The sequence below is a fragment of the Dendrobates tinctorius genome, unplaced genomic scaffold (assembly GCF_039654945.1).
Source record: "Dendrobates tinctorius isolate UK_male_01 unplaced genomic scaffold, ASM3965494v1 ptg000021l, whole genome shotgun sequence".
NCBI classification, from domain to species: domain Eukaryota; kingdom Metazoa; phylum Chordata; class Amphibia; order Anura; family Dendrobatidae; genus Dendrobates; species Dendrobates tinctorius.
This window is the reverse complement of record NW_027361689.1, coordinates 29,476,737-29,500,646: the sequence shown is the minus strand read 5'-3', so window position 1 is coordinate 29,500,646 and position 23,910 is coordinate 29,476,737. Positions and strand designations below refer to the sequence as shown.

Below are 23,910 nucleotides of genomic sequence, written 5' to 3'. Positions count from 1 at the left end.
ACAATTTTCTTGGTGGTCTGGGGCGACCCGCATTATCACCTGGGTCCAAAACTGGGGTTTATTCTCCGCCAAAGGAGTAGCATCAATACCCCTCAAAGGGATAGGAGTCCACAGGGGTATCATGGGAAAACCACAACGTTTAGGAAAGTCCAAATCCATCAGATTCAAAGCTGCTCCTGAATCTACAAAAGCCTTAGCGGAAAATGTAGACAAGGAGCAGATCAGGGTAATTGCCAAAAGGAACGTAGGCTGTACACTGCCCACCGCAAATGTGTGAGCAAAACGCTTTTCTCGTTTAGGGCTGACAGAAATAGTATGAGAGGCGTCCCCACAGAAAAAACACAGCTTATTACGCCTTCTAAACTCCTGATGCTGTGCCCTAGACAAAACCCTATCACATTGCATGGGTTTAGACGTTTGTTTGAAAGACGCCAACGCCTCTCGTGTAATTTTACATTCACATAAACGCCAATCAATTTGAATGGCCAGTGACATAGAATCGTCTAGACCACCAGAGGGGACAGGAAATCCCACCATAACATCTTTTATGGTTTCTGCCAAACCCTTCCGAAAGAGAGTTGCTAGGGCATCATCATTCCATTTAGTAAGGACCGCCCACTTTCGGAATTTTTGACATTATAACTCTGCAGAATCCTGACCCTGGTTCAATGCCAATAGGATTTTCTCAGCATGATCAATAGCATTAGGTTCATCATACAACAACCCCAAGGCTTGAAAAAACGTGTCCACGTTAGCCAGAATAGGATCTCCGGGTGTCAAAGAAAAGGCCCAATTCTGGGGATCGCCGCACAGCAGGGAAATAACAATTTTAACCCGCTGCACAGAGCTCCCCGATGAGTTAGGTTTCAAAGCAAAAAATAGTTTACAATTATTCTTAAAATTCAAAAATTTAGACCGATCCCCTGAAAACACATCAGGAGTAGGGATTTTTGGTTCAAGAGCAGATGATTGAGTGAGATAGGCAGAAATTCCCCGCACTTCAGCAGCGAGCTGCTCAATACGATCAGACAATTACTTAGGTCTGTTTCACACTTCCGTTTTTGACCATCAGTCAAAATCCGCCGTTTTTGCAAAAAAACGGATCCGCCTTTTTTTGGCGGATCCGTTTTTTCCCCATTGACTTGCATTACTGGCGGATCTTGATGGATGGCCATCCGTTGGATCCGTTTTTTTGCGGATCCATCAATTTTTTTGCGTCCGCCGAGATGCCTGGACGGACCATGTAATGTTTTTTGTACTGCAGGATCCGCATTTTTATACAGCGCATGCCCGGAGAAATAAAGTCAGGAGGAAATTTAACCCTGAAATCATTTCTGGCAGACAGAAAAAAAATTCTCTCTCTCTCTCTCCTTCCCGGGCAGCGGTTCCTTTAAAATTCTTCATTCGGCAGATCCGTCAAAAAAACCCCGATCCGGTGGCATCCGTTCACATCAGTTAGGAACGGATCCGCTTTCCGCCTTTTTGGCGGATTTTAACTGACACTAAAAACTGAAGTGTGAAACAGGCCTTAGTCTCCATTTAGAGAAAAAAAAAAAATCTCCTCCTGCAGCCCCAGAAAAAAAAGAGGAAAAAATATATAAAAAAAATTCTGACACTTTTTTTTTTTTTTAATTCTTTCGTTCTTTACAGTACCCTAGACTCTATAGTTAGGCTGGTGATTCTGTTATGAATGGGTCACCGAGGAGGAGAGCAGGCCCAGGCTAAGCCACAGAAAGCCAGAGAGGATGGTAACTAAGCGGATTGCAGACCTCTGATCCTATGCACACATCTAGCAGTAGCCGTGGAGCGTATCTACGATGATCCTAGACGCCTCGGCACAGCCGCAGAGCTAACTAAGCCTAAAGCAAGAAAAGGGAAATCTAAACTGCCCCAGAGCAGACCCCAAAGGAATAGATAGCCCCCAAACATATATTGTCGGTGAGACAAGATGAAAACACAAACGCAGGCAGGAAAATAGACTGAAAAATGATATGTCCCACACTGACTAGACAGGATAGGAAAGGAAAGACACTGTCTGCAATCATGATGGACAGGTGGTGGGCGGCACCGAGACACCGGACAGGCATGATGGTCGGATGGTAGGCGGCTGATACAGGGGGACACATCATACCTATGGGACACATTACAGGTGTGAGGAGCTATTTATAAAAGTCGATATTTCAGCATTACTAGGGGTCAGAAAAAGAAGAGCCACCTTCATAGAATGCAGCCTTAGTGCTACTGAAGGTGCCCTGGGGGGGTGACAGGTTCCCTTTAAGTCAGAGCTCATTTCAAATACTGAAATACTTTCTTCTTAACAATTCAGTGGACTTCAGGCTACTGTCTATAAGGCTTTATATTTAACAAAAATAAAGGCCAAATTTAATAGAAATGGTTACTAAGGGCTAATACCTCTCATTGTTGAGAGCAACATGCTTGACATGCCGGTTTAAGGAGACTTATAGGCCATGCAATGCTCCTCTTAGAAATTAAATATGCATATGGTCTCTTCAGAGAGGAAGAGAACTTGATCTCTAGTGTCACTTACTGGAAGTAGCAATCCTAAAAGTCAGTACTGACCCTTTAAAGAGCCTTGTCCAATAATAAAGGATAAAAGCCAAACCAGAAGCTTTATTTAATTTCCCAGAGGAGCATTGCATAGCCTATAAGTCTCTTTACTCTGGCATGTCAGGCATGTCACTCTTCACAGAACTCAGTCAGAGCCATCTCATATAGACAATTCTGATCTCATACTTTGCACTGAGAAGGAGCAACATATCGAAACACGTGTCTGCAAATAGAGATTCTGGTTTGACTTGTGAGCTAAGGCTCATTGAAGGGTCGATATTGACTTAAAGGGAATCTGTCACCTCATTTTGGCAGGCTATGTAAATGACTTGTGTCCAGTCCAATGGACGGTCTGTGGGCTCCTTTCCTCCACCCCTCCTTGGCTGCTGTCCACAATATTTCTGTGAATATCCTTACTTGTTCTCCATATTCCACGCATGCGCATTGCAATCTGGACTCACGCACGCGCAGTATGCTTGATCCAACTGCAGGCAAAGCCGAAAAGCATTACTGCGCATGCGCCGGTGAACTATGTCCCGGAACACAGCAAAATACTTAATAATGCCTAATCGCCCTAATCTGCAAATGCATAATCAAATCCAAGGAATTTACAGCGTGCAAAGTGAAAGTTGCATAAATATTAATTTCTCAAATAAATACATATAGGAGCCATAAAGGGTTCATGTGAAACCCATAATTGGCATGATATAATAAATTTATGCTGTAAAATTAAATTGAGCCTAAATTTTGAGACATGCAATGTAAAGCATACAAGAAGCACAGCTAAATTAAATTCAAGTGAAAAGGATTATACATAGGTTGCAAAAACACAGTATTAACCATCTCATTACCAAGAAAATATTAATTGGAAGAAGAACAGATTAGGTAAATTTACTAAAAAGAATGTGATACAACTTGAACCACCACTAACACACTAATTTCACGTTAGCTTCTTCAAAAGGGCTTTAGTGTCAAGAAGCAGAAACAGAAAATGTCTCGTGATGAAGCTGCAAGGTGGAGGGTACAATTTTCACAGGCAGCTATGACAATAATTTTACAACTTCCTCCCTCAAGTAAATTGACAAAATTTATAGAATAATTTCTATAAATATGTTTGGAATACAGAGTATGCAAAAAATATTGTATTGTATCTAAAACCTGTCATGTTAAACAGCATTATGCAATTTGTCTTAAAATATTAAATATTCAATAATGAATTTAATATGAAATGGTCTGACTTGAATAATCATAATATCAGGGAAATCATCAAAACCTACAATATATAACCTAATATTTGCAGCACGTTTGTAGTATTAATATGAGCAATCATCTCAGTACAGAAGGTTGCAAATAAATATTATATGGCTGTGGGATGAGTTTAATAGAGCGTTCAGATGTCTCAATAAATAAGAGTGGGTAGTATAATTAATCGAGCCAGGTTACACAGGGAAAAGGTACATGCCTTCATATCCGAAGGGTGCTTTGTTTAGCAGATGTGTAGATGTTCTCACATTTTCCCACTCTAAAGTTAGGAACAATATATAGCTTCGATGATTGCTGCAGGTCTTTACAGCCGGACATGAAGAATATAGATGTGCCTTGAGTCTTAAAACCCGGTAAGTCTCTCTGTTTTCCCATTCCTTAGCTATGGCATTAGTTGAAAGCAGTAGTGACAAGGATGCTACAAGCATAGCTCATATTTGCCTTTGAGTCATCAGATGTAACAGAAAAGGATGTTTTAATTATAGCAGTAACGGGCAGGTAAATAATGGGCAATATTCACATTTAATACATAGCTATCTTTTTTGTGAGATGTGGGGTCTTATTTTTATGACTGTCATACTCTCTTGTCTATTTTTCAACATTTTTTATAACCGCAAAAAATTATTAAAATTAAATTAAAAATGTGTTTTCCTTCTCTAAAAAATATTTCTCTTTATCCGACGTTTACGGTATGTATTTTTTATTTGCTTTTTATTTTTCATAGAAATTAACTTATTAAGTGCCAAATATTATTGATTGATGATACCTCCGCAACAGAGAGGCAAAATTAAAAAGGAAACCAAAAAAAGTTTTACTCGGTTCTACAGCCATTTTTACTTTGTATGTCCAGTTCAACATAAAAAATTTGGTGAAAAGTCCTCTTTAAACTCTTCACCTCGAAGCCTATTTCCTCCTTCCTGACAAGACCAAAGTTTACAATTCTGACCATTGTCACTTTATGCGGTAATAACTCTGGAATGCTTAAACAAATTTCAGTTATTCTGAGATTGCTTTTTCGTGACACATTGCACTTTATGTTGGTGGTAAATTTAGGTTGAAATTTTTGTGTTTATTTGTGAAAATATCTAAATTGAGACAAAACATCTTGCAATGTTCATATTTTCAGAATTTACATCTTTAAACCAGTTAGCCATGCTGTGCAAGATAATATATAATTAACATTTCCCATATGTCTACTTTACATCAACATAATTTTTTAAACATAATCATCTGCATCATTTTTTAAACAGAATTTTTCTTTGTTAGGAAGTGAGATGGGTTAACAGTTTATCAGCAATTTCTAATTTTTCCAACAAAATTTACAAAACCATTTTTTTTAGGGACCACATCACATTTGAAGTGACTTTTAATATGACAAAAATATTACAAATAACTCTGGAAAGCTTCAATGTACATCAGTGATTCTAAGATTCTTCTTTTGTACTTCATGTTAGTGGTAAACTTAGGTACATTTTTTGGCGTTTATATGTGAAAATATCGGTATTTTGGTAAAACTTTTAACAATGTTCAAACTTTTAATGTTTATGTTCTTAAACCATACAGATACATCACAAAAATAGTTAATACACCACATTTACCACATCTGCATCATTTTTTAAACATATATTTTTTTGTTAGGAAATTGGAAGTATTAACCTTTTCGTGCCAGAGCCTATTTTTGCCTTCGTGACCAGGCCAATTTTTTCAATTCTGACCAGTGTCACTTTATGAGGTCATAACTCTAGAATGCTTCAACGGATAGTGCTGATACTAACATTGTTTTCTCGTGACATTTTGAAATCATAATTTTTTGGTTAGAAAGTTATAAGGGTAAAAAGTTGACCAGCGATTTCTCATTTTTACAACAAAATTTACAAAACCATTTTTTTTAGCCACCACCTCACATATGAAGTGAGTTTGGGGGGTCAATATGACAGAAAATACCCAAAAATGACATCATTCTAAAAACTGCACCCATCAATGTACTCAAAACCACATTCAAGAAGTTTATTAACCCTTCAGGTGCTTCACATGAATGAATGGAATGTGGAAGGAAAAAATAAACACTTAACTTTTTTTCACAAACATTTTAATTCAGAACCAATTTTTTTTATTTTCACAAGTGTAAAAAGAGAAAATGAACCACAAATTTTTTTGTGCAATTTCTCCCGAATACGCCGATACCCCGAATGTGGGGCTAAACCACTGTTTGGGCACACGGCAGAGCTCAGAAAGGAAGGAGTGCCGTTTGACTTTTTCAATGCAGAATTGGCTGGAATTGAGATCGGACGCCATGTTGCATTTGGAGAGCCCCTGATGTACCTAAACAGTGGAAACCTCCCACAAATGACACCATTTTGGAAACTAGACCCCCCAAGGAACTTATATAGATGTGTGGTGAGAACTTTGAACCCCCAAGTGTTTCACTAAAGTTTATAGTGTAGAGCTGTGAAAATAAAAAATTTTTTTTCCACAAAAATGATATTTTAGCCCCAAAATTTTTATTTTCCCAAGGGTAACAGGAGAAATTGGACCCCAAAAGCTGTTGTCCAATTTGTCCTGAGTATGCTTGTACCCCATATGTGGGAGAAAACTACTGTTTGGGTACACGGTGGTGCTTGGAAGGGAAGTAGTGACGTTCTGGAATGCAGACTTTGATGGAATGGTCTGCGGGCGTCATGTTGTGTTTGCAGAGCCCCTAATGTGCCTAAACAGTGGAAATGCCCAATTCTAATTCCAACCATAACCTCAACACACCCCTTACCCTAATCCCAACCCTAACCATAACCCTAACAACAAACATAACACCAACACACCCCAACCCTAATCCCAACCATAACCCTAACCACAAACCTAACCCCAACACACCCCTAACCCTAATTCCAAACCTAACCCTAGCCCTAACCCTTGCCCTAACCCTAACTCTAGCCCTAGCCCTAACCCTAACCCTAACCCTCGAACCTAACCCTAGCCCTAATCCTAGCCTAGTCCTAACCCTAACCCTAGCCCTAACCCTAGCTCTAGCCCTAACCCTAGCCCTAACTGTAACCCTAACCCTAGCCCTAGCCCTAACCTGCGTACCTGCTTATTTTTTACTTTGCTTTTTTTGTGACAAGATCGCTGCCTGACACAGCTGTTGCCAGCAGCGCTTGTTACACTGTTTCTCCTTTGAACCCTGCGATCTGACTCATAGTAATGCCACTTCTCCTCTGATCTCACACTGACAGAAGATCAGAGGAGCAGCGATCTTGTCACACAGTAACGCTGCTTCTCCTCTGATCTCCTGTCAGTGCGAGATGATGATCAGAGGAAAAGTCGCGTTACTATGTGCCAGGCAGCGATCTTGTCACACAGTAATGCTGCTTCTCCTCTGATCTACTGTCAGTGCGAGATGATGATCAGAAGAAAAGTCGGGTTACTTTGTGCCAGGCAGCGATCTTGTCACACAGTAACGCTGCTTCTCCTCTGATCTCCTGTCAGTGCAAGATGATGATCAGAGGAGAAGTCGAGTTATTATGAGTCAGATCACCGGGAAACAAGCAGCTTTCCCAGCGAGCTCTCTCATTGGCTGCTGTGATGCTGACATCATCAGGACCTGAACCAATCAGGTCTCGATGAAGTCGGGGGTCGCAGCAAGCATTGTGCACCGGGATCCCTGTATTATAAGGTATGTGGGGGTCCTGGGGGGCACAAAACCGCCGACAGTAGATAAACGTCGGCGCTGCACAAAGCCCAGCAAGTGCCGACGTTTATCTACCGTTGGCGGTCAGGAAGCGGTTAAAAGTTTTTCAGCAATTTCTCATTTTTGAAACAAAATTTGCAAAACCAATTTTTTTGGGACCGCACCATATTTGAAGTGACTTTGAGGGGTCTATATGACAGAAAATACCCACAAGTGACACTATTTTGAAAACTGCACCCCTCAAACTATTCAAAATCACATTGAAGAAGTTTATGAACTTTTTAGATGCTTCACAGAAATTAAAGCAATGTGGAAGGAAAAAAATAACATTTTAATTTTTCCCACAAAAATGTATATTTAGCCCCAAATTTTGCATTTTTACAAAGGTAACACGAGAAAATAAACCATACAATTTGTTGTGCAATTTGTACTGAGTACACCAATAGCCCATATGTGGAGGAAAACTAATGATTGGGCGCATGACAGGGCTCGAAAGGGATGCAGAACAAAATTGGAAGGAATGGATAGCGGACACCATGTCGTGCTTGCAGAGGCAGCAGAGCCACTGATGTGCCTAAACAGTTGAAATCCCCCACAATTGACCCCATTTTGGAAACTACAACCCTTATGAAAATTATCTAGGGGTGTGAGCACCTTGAACCCACAGATGCTTCAACGAATTATATAACGTTGAAAAAATACATTTTCCCACAAACATGTTCCTTTTGCCCCAAATGTTTCATTTTCACAAGGGTAACATTAGAAAATGAGCAATACAATTTGTGCAATTTGTCCTGAGTTCACCAATACCCCATATATGGTGAAAAACTACTGTTTGGGCACACAGCAGAGCTCGAAAGGGACGGAGCGCCTATGGAATTCTGGAGCACAATTTTGACTGGAACAGATTGCTGATACCATGTCACATTTGAAGAGCCTGGAATTGTTAAAATAGAAGAAACCTCAATTTGGAAACTACACCTCTTGCAGAATTCGTAAAACAGTGTAGTGAGCATTTTTAACCCTCAGTCGATTCACAGAATTGTGTAACACTGGGCTGAGTCGATGGAAAATTAGCATTTTTTCCACTAAAATATTGCTTTGGCTCTAAGTTTTCAATTCTCAAAAGAAATACTAGGAGAAAATTAAACACAAAATATGTTGTGCAATTTCTCCTGAGTATGCCAATACCTCATATGTTGCTGAAAACTACTTTTGAGGTTCAGAAGGGAAGGAGTTACATTTTATAGTGCACATTTTGGTGGAATGGTTTGAGGGTGCCATATCACATTGGCAGAGCCCTTGAGGTGCCAGAAAAGCAGAACCCCGCTATAAGTGACCTCATTTTACAAACTACACTGGGGTGGAGTGAGCATTTTGACATGTGGTATCACACAATATTATGTCATTGAGAAGTGAAAAAAAATATTTTTAACACAAAAATTTTGTTTTAGTCACAAATTTTACATGGAAACATGGGAAAATGAGTAAAACTGGCCCCCAAATATGTCACATAATTTCTGCTGAATGTGGCAATACCCCATATATGGCTGTATAGTACTGCTTAATCACATGGTGAGACTCGGAACTGAAAGAGATTTGACTCTTGGAGAACAAATTATAGTAGAATAGATTGCAAACTCCATATATATAGAGGCCCTAAGTGCCAGAAGAGCAGAATACCCCCTCAAGTGACCACATTTTGGAAATTACACTCCTCTGGGAACTTATCTACAGGGGCAGTGATGATTTTGAATCCATGGTGTTTGCCAGAAACAAGCAGCAGTGAGTGTTGCTGAGTGAAAATTGCTAATCTGCCATTGTAACATCCAAATGTTGCAATGCCCATACATTGTAGTGCCCAGTACATTATGCCCAGCTTGTGCTTCTGGAGACATGAACCTGTAAATTATGCAGGATCTCATTGCTACAGAAATGCCAAACGTGGATGTTAACTGCAGTTTTGGCACACAGTAGGGCTCAAAAAGGGAAGGGGGCTTTTGGATTTGTGAGCACAGAATTTGCTTGTCTTTCTTTTAGGGGCCAAGGAGTCATGGCGCTTTTCCAGAATCTCTGCACTGTCAGTAACTTGGAAGCCCCCTGTATTTCCATTGACAGATGACGGACCTAACTGGGGACTTGCTTTTTTGTGAATTAAGTTTTATTGGGAACATTTTACATAACATTTTGGATCACATTTACTCTGTGCTCTACACTGAGCGGTTTCATCGGGGTTGCCATCTAAATCTCTGAATGACATGATTCAGATGAAACCCCTAAGGGATCCATTCACTATAATGAGACAACAGAGATACTCTGTACTCCTTTCTGGCCTCTTTTGACCGGTGTCCTGCTTTTTCAGACGTGCACAAAACTGTGGTCAACCACTTTTATGCACACTTAAAAAGATGGGCACCACCAGATCATAGGCCAGATGAAGGCTACAGTGTCTCCATCTTCATCATTATAGGGATCTTCCGTCGGTGGGTCCATTTGAACCATGTATTTCAGAGATTTACACAGAAACTCTAGTGTAAGTACTCAGTGTAGAGCACAGGATAAATGTGAATGGAGCTTTACTGCGATCTTTGGGAGGCAGAATGAACAAATCAACAGCAGGTGAAGAATTAGTTTTATTTTTTTGCCGTTCCTCATTTGGTAGAAGTGATTAGATGACTTTATTCTTCTGGTCAGTGGGATTATAGCGATACCAGATTTATATTTTTTTTAATGTTTTTCTGCTGTCACACACTAAAAGATGCCTTTTTTTTTGCAAACCAAAGTTTTCGCATCATATTTTGAGAGCTATAATTTTTCTATATTTGTGCCGATAGGGTAATGTGAGGGCTTGTTTTTGCAGGACAAGTTGACATTTTTATTGTTATCATTTTCAGTCACATAACATTTTTTGATCGCTTTCAATTACAATTTTTTTGGGAGGCAGAATGAAAAAAACCCAGCAATTCAGGATTTGTTTTTTTGTGCTTCATTGCTGCCCGACATTCACCGTGTGGTAAAATTGATAAGACGACTTTATTCTTTCGGTCAGTATGATTTTATTGATAGCACATTTACATAACTTTTTATGTTTTGGCGCTTTTACACAATAAAAACTATTCTATAGAAAAAAAGAATTGTTTTTGCATTGCTATATTCTGAGAGTTATGACTTTTTTATTTTTCCGCTGATGGAGATGTATGGCAGCTCATTTGTTTTGGGACAAGATGACATTTTCATCAATACCACTTATATTTACATTTAACTTTTTTATTGCATTTTATTCTACATTTTGCTCAGTGGTATAATGAAAAAGCATAGTTTTTGTACACTTTTTTTTTTTACCGTGAACACTGAATCGGTTAACTAGTGTGACAGTTTTATAGGTCAGGTCGTTCCTGAGGCGGCGATACCAAATATGTGTACTTTTTCTTACAAAAATATACATTTGCATATAAAAGTTTGGGCAAATTTTTTGTTCTTTATTTTGTGATTTTTTAAAATGTATTTACAATTTTTTTAAACCTTTTCCCAGTAAGGAACATCAACTTTCCTTACCCTGATCGCTGATCTTATACTCTACAATGCTTTTGCATTGGAGGGCAATGGCTCAGTGCATCGCAGACGGGGGGCGTGTCCGCTCTTGCTCTGAGCAGGAGCTTATGGGCCACTGTACCTGTGTGACCCTGCGGCCATCTTTCATTCAAGGGTCACCTAGCAGACTTTTCTGAACAGTAGATGGTTCTAGCTAGGTCCCATCTGGTGCTGCCAGTTCTGAGCTGATGACACTGCAAAACATCTATTCTGGAAGGGAAATCAGCATGATGTGCCTTTCCTCTGCTGCAATGTTTCTTTGGCCGATCGCTAAGGCTGGTTTCACATTAGCATTTTTTAGCGCAGCGCATCGTGCATGTCCATGCGCATGTGCCCCTATGTTTAACATGGCGGGCGCATGGTGTAGCGTTTGCACACACATGTGTTTTTTTGTAGTGAGCGCACGCCTGAGTTTGAAATCGCATGCATTTTAAGAGTTAACATGGCTACAAACTGGTTAAAATGCATGCGCCTAAAAAACGCAATCGCATGCAAAATGCATGATGCGTTTTTTACATGCATTTCTATTGCGCACGAAGCGCAGTGCTAAAAAACGCTAAGGTGAAACTAGCCTAAGTCTTTGGTCATTTATGTAGCCCATTTATTGGTGCTTATTTTGAATAGCTTAATCAGCTCATCTTGAAACCTCAGTTTTCTGTCAGATATTTGCCTGAGACTGACCTTGCTGATGCTGTATAACTGCCTTATTGCTGTGCTCAGTGTTGCCATGTTGTATGACCTGTGACATGAAACTGTCTTCCTTTGAAACAGAGTTTGGCTGTTCCTCACCTAGTTTTATGCCTCATACACAGCTGGAATTGTTCCAGTTAATGTTGTTGTTTTAACCTACACATGAAAATGAAGATCATTATCACATTAGACAGAGCTCTCGATCGTCCCCAATTCAGCTGGACTGTCCTGACATGTCAGTGCTTTTGTCCCAACTTCCTCTCACTCTTTTCAATGACTCCTTAGCTATCATTTCTTCCATTTCTAGTCACAATTTCTTAATGGGCTTTGAGGATTGTACAAATGTTCCATAGGGAGTAAAATGATAAAAAATAGAGAAAAACATTCACTTACTGCTTGAATTCCCCACTGCTTGAGTTACGATCCCTCATCCATTAATCAACTAACCACTGAAGTTTATCACTTAACTCAACATAGTAATTTCACTACTGAGGCCAGTGATTGGCCGCAGTGGTCAGGTGATTGTTGGATGGGACATCAACACTGCATGACTGGCAGGGACTAACAGTGCAGTGATACATGAGTGGCTGAGATTTCAAGGGGTAAGTAATTTTATTTTTTAACTAATACCCAACAGCCCCTACTCTTGAGAAAAATCTTGTAAAATCCCAAAAACTGCATTTGAAAGGCTAAGAGCAGTGCTGGCAATTCACAAGAATACTTCATCACTTTTTATTCTGTAGGGGTCTTCTTGGGCAACCACAGAGCTGTCTACATTTTTTCTGAACGGCAGTGCTCCGATCTACCCATCTAGTAAACTGCAACTTCCTCCTGTTGACATAAATGGGGTGATGACAAAGTGTTTTGCATGGGGGGTGGCTCATGCTCTGTTGAAAAGCAATGAAGGATATACATCGCTTAACTGTATTTTTCATTTTGACAGTAGAAAGACTTTTTTCTTTACGTAAGGATGCAAATGTGGTTCTTAGATACTTCATTAATATTCATGCCTCTACATATGTTCAGTGCGTGCCAAGAATATTGTGCGTTACTATTTTAGAGCAATACATCTATAAATATTCCAAGTGCAAAAATCCAACAAATCATTCATAATTCCACAGATTTACTGTATGGTTCACCATTATATGTAAAAAGTATCAGCACAGCTGTTGTTTGAGGCGCTGCTCAGTAAAATCCAACGTTAAGAGGTTGGTGAGACTCGATTTTATTTAATTACACTCCTCAATATTGAAATTGCAACACTGAAAAGAAAAAAATTGTGGAATTATGAAAATCACAGAATGGGATAGACATATTAATGTTCTGCAAATAATGAAAAAATGGAAACCAAGTTTCAAAACATCTGCTGGCAGTTCCCTATTTGCTGAATAATGATGTCTTAGATGTGCTCAGTGGGAGACAAGTCTTTAGACGTTGCAGGCCATGGTATCACGTTTAGGTCATGCAAGGTGCTCACAGTAGCGTGAGAAGAATGCAGACTGGTATTATGTTGAAAAACTGCTCATGGGGCATTGTTCTAGACTAAAAGTCATTCTTAAGTCCGACTCCCACCATTCCATATAGGTATGTTTGGAGAAAGTAATGTCTCCATTGAGTCTGGAGTAAATGTTTCTAAGAGACCATTTAGTACTAGAGTTAATGTTGCCAAGCAAAGAGACTGCGACATCTAGATTCAAAGACTTTTTGAGTAACAATTTATGGAGAATATCTTTTAAAATCTGATAAGACATAAACTCGTCAGAGGGTATATGAAACTTCTCCTTTATCTCGGAAAATGAAACGACCTGAGAACCATCCCATATATCCCCTATTTTTGTTACTTTCCGATCAGACCAGACACTGGGCAGAGAGAATTGGCATACGTCAGCTATCAATTTAAAAGAATTTTTGAAGGAGGAAGTTCTGTCTTCTTTTCTTTTTAATCTAGAGAATTTCAACTAGATTCCTAAGATAGCATCCAGAATCGGGTGTGTATGATTTTTGCTCTTAGTCTCTAAAAGGTAACTAAAGAAAGTATCCTGCAGAGGCTTATAATTATTACCTGCAAGTTCCAGATCTAACCACATAGGACAAACCCCTTTCGTGAACCAATGCACACTATTTTTAACAAGAGTCACCTGGTAGTAAGCCTCAATGTTTGGCAACGCCAAACCTCCATGCTTCTTACCCCTAAACAATATGTTATGAGAAACCCTAGGTTTCTTGTTTTTCCAAACAAACAATTTTACCAAAGTCTGTATTTTATGCAAGAGCTTTGCATTAAATTTCAAAGGAATAGACTGAAATATATAGAGAATTTTGGGCAATATGAACGATTTTACAACTAGAATTCTGCTCATAAGTGTAAGATCTTTGAGATCAAAATGAAGAAAATCCCTAGATAAGGTATTTATAAGATTTTCAATGTTAGCAGGGACAATGTGGCTCAGAGTTTAGGTGATTTCAATACCAAGATATGTTAAACTTTTTGTTTCTAATTGGAACTTAGTCTCATCTAAAATTTAGCTTGATATCACTGTGTGATAAATTGAAAGGAAAAACTTTAGATTTTTGCGTGTTTATCTTGAAAAATAAATATTTGAGAAATGCCCCAAATCTTCCATTAACGTTACCACAGAATTGACCGGATTGGTTACTGAAACAAATAAATCATCAGCGAAAAGGCTCAATTTGTGTGAACGATTTTAGTATGGAAACCCGAAATTGAAGGATTTCATCTAATTTTTTCGGTTAGTGTCTCTATAGCCAATGCAAAAAGAAGGGATGACAGGGGACATCCCTGCCTAGTACCATTGGTAATGCAAAAGAATTTGGATAAATGATTATTTATATAAATTTTGGCATTAGGATTAGAATATAATGAAAAAATGGAAGAAATGAAGTTGTCGTCAAAACCAAATTTAAACAGGACATTCTTGAGATACAACTAGTTGATTCTAGCAAAAGCCTTATCCGCACCTAATGTTAAAAAGAGAGAAGGAACGTTAGTGGATTGGGCCAAATTAAGTAAAATAAGAATACGTCTGCCTCCCAATAATAAAACCCACCTGATCAGGCGAGGCAAAATATGCTTAAGTCTTTCCGCTAAGATCTTCGAGTATATTTTTATGTCTCCATTGATCAGGGAGATAGCCTATAATTCTTTACACACTCTGATTCACCCTTCTCTTTAGGAATTAATATTATAGTAGCCTCCAACATGTCTGCTGGAAACGATCCTAGAGTCGCTACGTGATCGAATAAGATTTTTAATTGGGGAGAAAGGATTTTAGAAAATATTTGATAGTATTCATTAGCAAACCCGTCGGGACCAGGAGACTTAAATGATTTAAGTTTGTGAATGATATTATTGATTTCTTCTAGGGAAATGGGTTTGTTTAATTGTTTCAAATCTAATTTATCTATTTGAGGAAGATTTAAGCCCGCTAAGAAGGAGTTGATAGCATTTTGATCTGGACACTGAATCTTGGGATCTTGTTGTAAGTTGTACAATGTTTCAAAAAATGTAGCAAAAACATTCGCAATGTCCTGTGGATGCGAATAGAAATATCCTGTCGAACTTTTAATCCTATTTATTCTCCAGGTAAGTCTATCTCTTTTTAATTTTTTCCTCATATAATGAGTAGGCTTATTTGCAGATGCCCACTAGCCATTTTGCAATACAACGCCAGGTTGTATGTTGCTCATGCTACTGTGAGCAGCCTGTGTGACGTAAATAAGCTACCATGACCTGCAGTGTCTTTGAACTTGTCCCCCATCGAGTACATCTAGGACATCATTCATCGACAATTGCCAAGTAGCTGACAGCAGCGGATCTTGATGATTTGCTCAAGTGCATTTTTAGCGCCGCAGAACATTCCTCAGACAACCAGTAATAATCTCAGTGATAACCACCAAGGTGTGTTAGTGAAGGACACATCGATCTGTATAGGAGCAGTATAAACCAACCAGATTTTTTTTATTTTCATTGGGACAATTGCTTAAGTGTTTTTAATATTAGATATACAGTAACAATATATAGTTTTTCACTGCACAAAGATCTATCAACAACATCACCAATGAGTAAAATTTGTCATATTTTATGTCACTGTTCCCTTAAGTTAATATGCACTTGTTGTGATTTTATGGATTTCCTCTCACGCTCCAAAAACTTACTGATTTATTAATTTAGAATCTGGATTTCATCCCTGATGGGGACACGACAGATGTAAGCGATGGCAATTTCTGTACAGCAATGCGCTATATAAATATATAAAATAAATAAATTGTGTAACTATTATCTTACAATACATATTTTACAGAAGTCATTCCAAAATCTTTATCCTGGAAACCAGCCTTTCTGAATAGTAGTGACACAGAAACCAATATTTCATCGTACCCTGAGAAAGGTAAAAGTACAGATTGCATGAACTGCTGTGAAATATGAAATGTCCAAAATGTCTATGAACAAATGATATAAGACATTGGAAAGTCCTTGCTCTCTAGGGCCCTGAAGAGAATCTGGACGTGTACAGAATTACAGAATTTAATGAGATTTTCTGCAATATTTCCACAGCAAATTTGTATGTGTTACTTGTGTGTTTTGTTGCGGATTTTGTTTCAGAAATGCCATAGACTTTTTCATATGCATATAAATTCCTCAAAAGAAATACGCAATTTGATGTAGAATCACTTCCATGAAACATTTTATTTCCTATATCTGTGTAAGTGTATATGTAGAGTAAAGTAAGTACGGTAATATACTTGCTGATCACCATTCGACGTCTTCCTTGGTTACCAGCGCCGCTTTTTTTTCTTTTTTTTTTTTAAAGAAACAGTGTCTAGAAATGTATTCTAATCTAAACTGCTTGTACTGCATTGCATGGGATATTAACATGTATTTTTTTTCCTATTCTCTTCATCTCCTATGCGTATCATGTGGGCTTTGATTCTGATTTTTAAACTATGGCACCAAACCACATGCCCCTTCACACATATTCTTCATCAAATGTTTTGTCTTTTCCCCTCTCAGAAGCATTTTCAGACACAGGGCATCTGAGGCTGAGCTGCTGCAAACTGAATGTGGCTAGCTCTGTTCATATTGCCAGGAGGTTATTAGAAGCTCATATGAAAGTCAGATATCTAATATATAAAGCTCAAGTGTGTGTATGTATGTATGTATGTATGTATGTATGTCCGGGATTGGCATCAGCACCGTCGCAGCTACAGCCACAAAATTTGGCACAGTCACACGTCTGGACCCCGAGAGTGTCCTAGGCTATGTTGTGAAGCGAAATTTTAACCCCGCACATTCTAATTCACCAAACAATTTTGCCCCTATCTACATAATGGGGAAAAAGTGTGTGTGTATAAAGCCCCGCCCCTCATTATGATGTCATAATGGTTGCCATGGCGACGCTGATGTCATCATAGGTTGCAAGCCCCGCCGCTCATTATGATGTCATAATGGTTGACTATGGGATGGAGGATGTGTGATGGGTATATGGGCACTGGACTATGGGATGGAGGATATGTATGACGGGTATATGGGCACGGGACTATGGGATGGAGGATGTGTGATGGGTATATGGGCACTGGACTATGGGATGGAGGATATGAATGACGGATATATGGGCACGGGACTATGGGATGGCGGATATGTATGATGGGTATATGGGCATGGGACTATGGGATGGCGGATATGTATGATGGGTATATGGGCATGGGACTATGGGATGGAGGATGTGCGATGGGTATATAGGCACTCGACTATGGGATGGAGGATATGTATGACGGGTATATGGGCTCGGGCCTATGGGATCGTGGATATGTATGATGGGTATATGGGCACGGGACTATGGGATGGAGGATAATTATAATTTGCTATAACTAACCACAGTTAGTTACTATGCCCGGGCAGCGCCGGGCTCTTCAGCTAGTCCCATATAAAAGTCCACATTCAACTGAGATTTTTTTGTTATATACTGTATGTTTCTATTTTAATGTGTATATACAGTGGGTACGGAAATTATTCAGATCCCTTTAAATTTTTCACTTTGTTTCATTGCAGCCATTTGGTAAATTCAAAAAAGTTAATTTTTTTTCTCATTAATGTACACTCTGCACCCCATCTTGACTGAAAAAAAACACAGAAATGTAGAAATTTTTGCAAATGTATTAAAAAAGAAAAACTGAAATATCACATGGTCATAAATATACAGACTCTTTATTCAGTATTGAGTAGAAGCACACTTTTGAGCTAGTACGGCCATGACCCATGAGTCTTCTTGGGAATGATGCAACAACTTTTTCATACCTGGTTTTGGGGATCCTCTTCCATGATTCCTTGCAGATCGTCTCCCTTTCCATCAGGTTGGATGGTGAACGTTGGTGGACAGCCATTTTCAGGGCTCTCCAGAGATGTGAAATTGGGTTTCGGTCAGGGCTCTGTGTTGTGAGCTCATTTTCGGGTTTGCCTCTGGCTTCTGGTGAGGGTTATGGAGCTGGCTGTGCTGACAGAGGAGTAGTGAGTTCTCTATCTGGACTCCCTCTGTTGGTGAAGGGAGGTAATGAAGCTGATCTAAATGGCAGAGACCGGCCACCTGAGGAAGAGGACTGTGATTGGACATCAGGAATTTCTGATTGGATTTAAGGCAGCTGACTCCCTAGTTTCTTGCTGGTGATTTCTCCTGACTGTGGCTTCTGGTTTCCAGTTTGGTTCCTGCCTTCTTAAAGCTAAGTTTTCTCTGCTATTGTTCATATGAGTTTTCGTCTGGTTTACTTAGTTTTTGTGTTCAGCCAGCCCTGGTTAGGACTGGGCTGAATCCCCATTTTGTCTCTGATCAGTTGATCTCTTTTGCTCTGTCTTCAGAATATACCTGAGTGCTGATATAGGGATTTGAAGTCTAGCGACTTCAGGGCCTTTTTCTATCAGACGTGTTGGACATTTTTTGGCAGGGTTTTTTGCGTGATTGCAGACAGCAGCTTTTCTTTCCTGTCCTTTCTAGTTAGTGAGGCCCCATCGTTTGCTCAGCCTATCTTTCTATCTGTGTTTGTGTTTTCATCTTGTTTCACCGACAATACATGTTGGGGGCTGTCTATTGCTTTGGGGTCTGCTCTGGGGCAGTTTAGATTTTCCCTTTCTTTCTTTAGGCTTATTTAGTTCTCCAGCCGTGACGAGGCATCTAGGACCACTGTAGGCACGCTCCACAGCTACTGCTAGTTGTGTGGATAGGATCAGGGGTCTGCAATCCGCTAGTTACCAACCTCTCTGGTTTTCTGGGCTTAGCTTGTTTTTTGTTTTTTCCTCCTCGGTGACTCATTCATAACAGAATCACCAGCCATACCGCAGATTCTAGGGTACTCAAAAGCAGGAGAGAATTGTAAAAAAAAAAAAAAAGTGTCGGAATTTTTTTTTTTTTTTTTTATATATGTATACTTTCTCCTCTTTTCCTCTGGGGCCATAGGAGGATTCTTTTTTTTTCTTTCTCCTTGATGGAGATTAAGCAATTGTCTGATCGTGTGGAGAATTTCCGCCTATCTCACTCATTCACATGCTGTTGAACCAAAGATCCCTACTCCTGATGTGCTTTTTGGGGATCGGTCTAAATTTTTCAATTTTAAGAATAATTGTAAATTATTTCTTGCCTTGAAGCCTAACTCATCGGGGAGCCCTGCGCAGCAAGTTAAAATTGTCATCTCCTTGCTGCGCAGCGATCCCCAGGATTGGGCGTTTTCTTTGACACCTGAAGATCCTGTTTTGACTAATGTGGATGCATTTTTTCAAGCCTTGGGGTTGTTATATGATGAACCTAATGCTATTGATCAAGCTGAGAGAGCCCTATTGGCATTGAACCAGGGTCAGGATCCTGCAGAGTTATACTGTCAGAAATCCCGAAAGTGGGCGGTCCTTACTACATAGAATGATAGTGCATTGGCAGCTCTCTTTCGGAAGGGTTTGTCTGAAACTTTAAAAGATACTATGGTGGGATTTCCTGTTCCCTCTGGTCTTGATGATTCTATGTCATTAGCCATTCAAGTTGAACGGCGTTTACGTGAACGCAAGACTACATGGGAGGCGCTGCCACCTTTTGAACAAATGTCTGAACCTATGCAATGTGATAGAGTTTTGTCTAGGGCGCAATGTCAGGAGTTTAGAAGGCGTAATAAGCTGTGTTTTTTCTGTGGAGATGCCTCTCATGTTTTTTCTGTCTGCCCTAAACAAGAGAAACGTTTTGCACACACATTTGCTGTGGGTGGTGTACAACCTAAGTTTCTTTTGGCAATTACTCTGATCTGCTCCTTATCCACATTTTCTGCGAAGGCCTTTGTGGATTCAGGAGCGGCCTTGAATCTGATGGACTTGGATTTTGCTAAACGTTGTGGTTTTCCTATGACACCTCTGCGGACGCCTATTCCTTTGAGGGGTATTGATGTTACTCCTTTGGCGAAGAATAAACCTCAGTTTTGGACCCAGGTGATAATGCGGGTCACCCCAGACCACCAAGAAAATTGCAGATTTTTGGTGTTGCATAATTTACATGATACCATTGTTCTGGGTTTTCCCTGGTTGCAAATCCATAATCCGGTTTTGGATTGGAAATCTGTGCCTGTGGTGAGTTGGGGTTGTCGGTGTGCTCTTGGCGACACTCCTGTTTTCTCCACCTCTCCCCAGTCGCATGATGTTCCTGACTATTTGGCTGATTTTTATGATGTATTTAGTGAGAGCAAGTCTGCGTCTTTGCCTCCTCATAGGAGTTATGACTGTGCAATTGAGTTGAGACCTGGGTGTAAATTTCCCAAGGGTCGACTTTTCAATTTATCTGTACCCGAACACAAGGCTATGCGATCTTATATTAAGGAGTCGTTGGAGAAGGGTCATATTAGACCATCCTCTTCGCCCTTAGGTGCTGTTTTTTTTTTCGTGGCCAAGAAAGATGGTTCATTAAGGCCTTGTATTGACTATGGTTCCCTCAACAAAATTACGGTTAAATATCAGTATCCGTTACCCCTGATTTCTGATTTATTCTGCAGAGTTAAAGGTGCTTGCTGGTTTACTAAGCTTGACCTCAGGGGGGCGCATAATCTTATTCGCATCAAGCATGGGGATGAATGGAAGACGGCATTTAATACTCCGGAGGGACATTTTGAGTACCTGGTGATGCCTTTTGGGCTCACTAATGCCCCTTCTGTCTTCCAATCCTTCATGAATTATATTTTCCGGGACTTTGTGGATATGTTTTTGATCATCTATCTGGATGATATTTTGATCTTTTCCAGGGATTGGGATTCTCATGTGGAACATGTTCGGACTGTGTTCCGGATTTTGAGAGTGAATTCCTTGTATGTTAAGGGATCGAAGTGCCTTTTTGGTGTACAGAGGATTTCATTTTTGGGATTTATTTTGTCTCCGTCAACTATTGAAATGGACCCGGCCAAGGTACAGGCCATTTATGATTGGGTTCAACCCACTTCTTTGAAGGCTTTCCAGAAGTTTTTGGGTTTTGCTAATTTTTATCGTAAATTTATAGCTAATTTTTCTGGTATTGCTAAACTACTGACTGATTTAACTAAGAAGGGTGCTGATGTGCTGAATTGGTCTTCAGAGGCTGTTTCGGCCTTTCAGGAGCTGAAGCGAAGGTTCACTTCTGCTCCGGTTTTGCGGCAACCTGATGTCTCACTTCCTTTTCAGGTGGAGGTAGACGCTTCAGAGAATGGTGCAGGAGCTGTTTTGTCCCAAAAAGATAATGTGACGTCTAAAATGAATCCCTGTGCTTTCTTTTCCCGAAAGTTCTCCCCATCTGAACGCAACTATGATGTGGGGAATCGGGAATTGTTGAATTGTTAGCCATGAAATGGGCATTTGAGGAGTGGAGACATTGGTTGGCCGGAGCTCGACATCAAGTTGTGGTCCTCACTGACCACAAGAATTTGATTTACCTTGAGTCGGCCAAACGCTTGAATCCTAGACAGCCTAGGTGGGCCTTGTTTTTTATGCGTTTTGATTTTGTGGTCTCCTTTCTTCCAGGCACTAAGAATGTTACGGCAGACGCCCTTTCTAGGAGTTTCTTTGCTGATTCTCCTATTGTGACCAAGCCTACTACCATCCTAGGTGAGAGGGTAGTTCTTTCTGCCATCCCGTCTGATTTGAGACGTGCTCTGGAAGAATTCCAGGAGGACAAACCTGAGCGTTGTCCTATGGGAAAATTGTATGTTCCTGACCAGTGGAGAAAGAGAGTGATGTCTGAAGTTCATTGCTCCGCATTAGCTGGTCATCCAGGTATTTTTTGTACCAGAGATTTGGTGAGTCGGTCTTTTTGGTGGCCTGCCTTATCTCATGATGTCAGGAATTTTGTGCAGTCCTGTCGGACTTGTTCCCGGTCTAAACCCTGTTCTCGCTCTAGTGGGTTGTTGATGCCCTTGCCGGTGCCTAAGAGGCCATGGACCCATATTTCAATGGATTTTATTTCTGATCTTCCTGTCTCTCAGAGAATGACTGTTATCTGGGTGATTTGTGATAGATTCTCTAAGATGGTCCATCTTGTACCACTCCCAAAGTTGCCATCTTCCTCAGAGTTGGTACCCTTGTTTTTCCAACAGGTGGTTCGGTTGCATGGGATTCCTGAGAACATTGTATCTGACAGAGGAGTTCAGATTGATTCCAGATTCTGGAAAACCTTTTGTTCCAAGCTGGGAATTCAGTTGTCCTTCTCCTCTGCGTTTCACCCTCAGACCAATGGGCAGACGGAGAGAACAAACCAGACTTTGGAGTCCTATTTGAGATGTTTTATATCTGCTGATCAGGATGATTGAGTTTAATTTTTGCCCTTGGCCGAATTCGCTTTAAATAATAGAGCTAGTTCTGCCACCTTGATGTCCCCCTTTTTCTGTAACTTTGGGTTTCATCCTCGATTTTCTTCAGGGCAAGTGGAATCTTCAGCCTGCCCAGGTGTTGACACTGTGGTAGAGAGAATGCAGCAGATTTGGGACCAAGTAGTGGATAAGTTGTCTCTCTCCCAGGAAAAGGCCTAGCGGTTTTCTAACCGGCATAGGACCATTGGTCCCCGGTTTAAAGTGGGTGATATGGTTTGGTTGTCATCAAAGAATATCTCTATGAAAGTGGCTTCTCCAAAGTTCAAGCCAAGATTTATTGGACCTTACAAGATTTTGGAGATTCTTAATCCGGTTTCTTTTCGATTGGCTCTTCCTGTTACGTTTAAGATCCATAACGTGTTTCATAAGTCGCTGTTGAAGAGATATGTTGAGCCAGTAGTTCCTATGGCGGCACCTCCTGACCCTGTATTGGGTAAAGGTAATGTGGAATATGAGGTAGAGAAAATACTGGATTCTCGTCTGGCTAGACGGAGACTCCAGTAGTTGGTCAAGTGGAAGGATTATGGCCAGGAGGACAATTCTTGGGTCTCTGCCTCTGATATTCATATAGATTGGTTTGTGCTTTTCATCGGGCCCATCCTGATCGGCTTGGTGGCATGGATGAGGGTTCGGTGACCCCTCCTCAAGGGGGGGTACTGTTGTGAGCTCATTTTCGGGTTTGCCTCTGGCTTCTGGTGAGGGTTATGGAGCTGGCTGTGCTGACAGAGGAGTAGTGAGTTCTCTATCTGGACTCCCTCTGTTGGTGAAGGGAGGTAATGAAGCTGATCTAAATGGCAGAGACCATCCACCTGAGGAAGAGCACTGTGATTGGACATCAGGAATTTCTGATTGGATTTAAGGCAGCTGACTCCCTAGTTTCTTGCTGGTGATTTCTCCTGACTGTGGCTTCTGGTTTCCAGTTTGGTTCCTGCCTTCTTAAAGCTAAGTTTTCTCTGCTATTGTTCATATGAGTTTTCGTCTGGTTTACTTAGTTTTTGTGTTCAGCCAGCCCTGGTTGGGACTGGGCTGAATCCCCATTTTGTCTCTGATCAGTTGATCTCTTTTGCTCTGTCTTCAGAATATACCTGAGTGCTGATATAGGGATTTGAAGTCTAGCGGCTTCAGGGCCTTTTTCTATCAGACGTGTTGGACATTTTTTGGCAGGGTTTTTTGCGTGATTGCAGACAGCAGCTTTTCTTTCCTGTCCTTTCTAGTTAGTGAGGGCCCCATCGTTTGCTCAGCCT

The 23,910-nt window shown here is 40.3% G+C and overlaps 1 protein-coding gene across 1 annotated transcript in view; it reads left to right on the top strand.

Annotated features, from left to right (window-relative positions):
• Positions 1-23,910, top strand: part of RAD51AP2 (RAD51 associated protein 2) — a 198,841-nt gene that overhangs the window by 165,757 nt on the left and 9,174 nt on the right. The window contains exon 3 of the mRNA XM_073568265.1: positions 16,117-16,203. Coding sequence (XP_073424366.1) covers positions 16,117-16,203 — 87 coding nt within the window. The remainder of the gene's footprint in view (positions 1-16,116; positions 16,204-23,910) is intronic.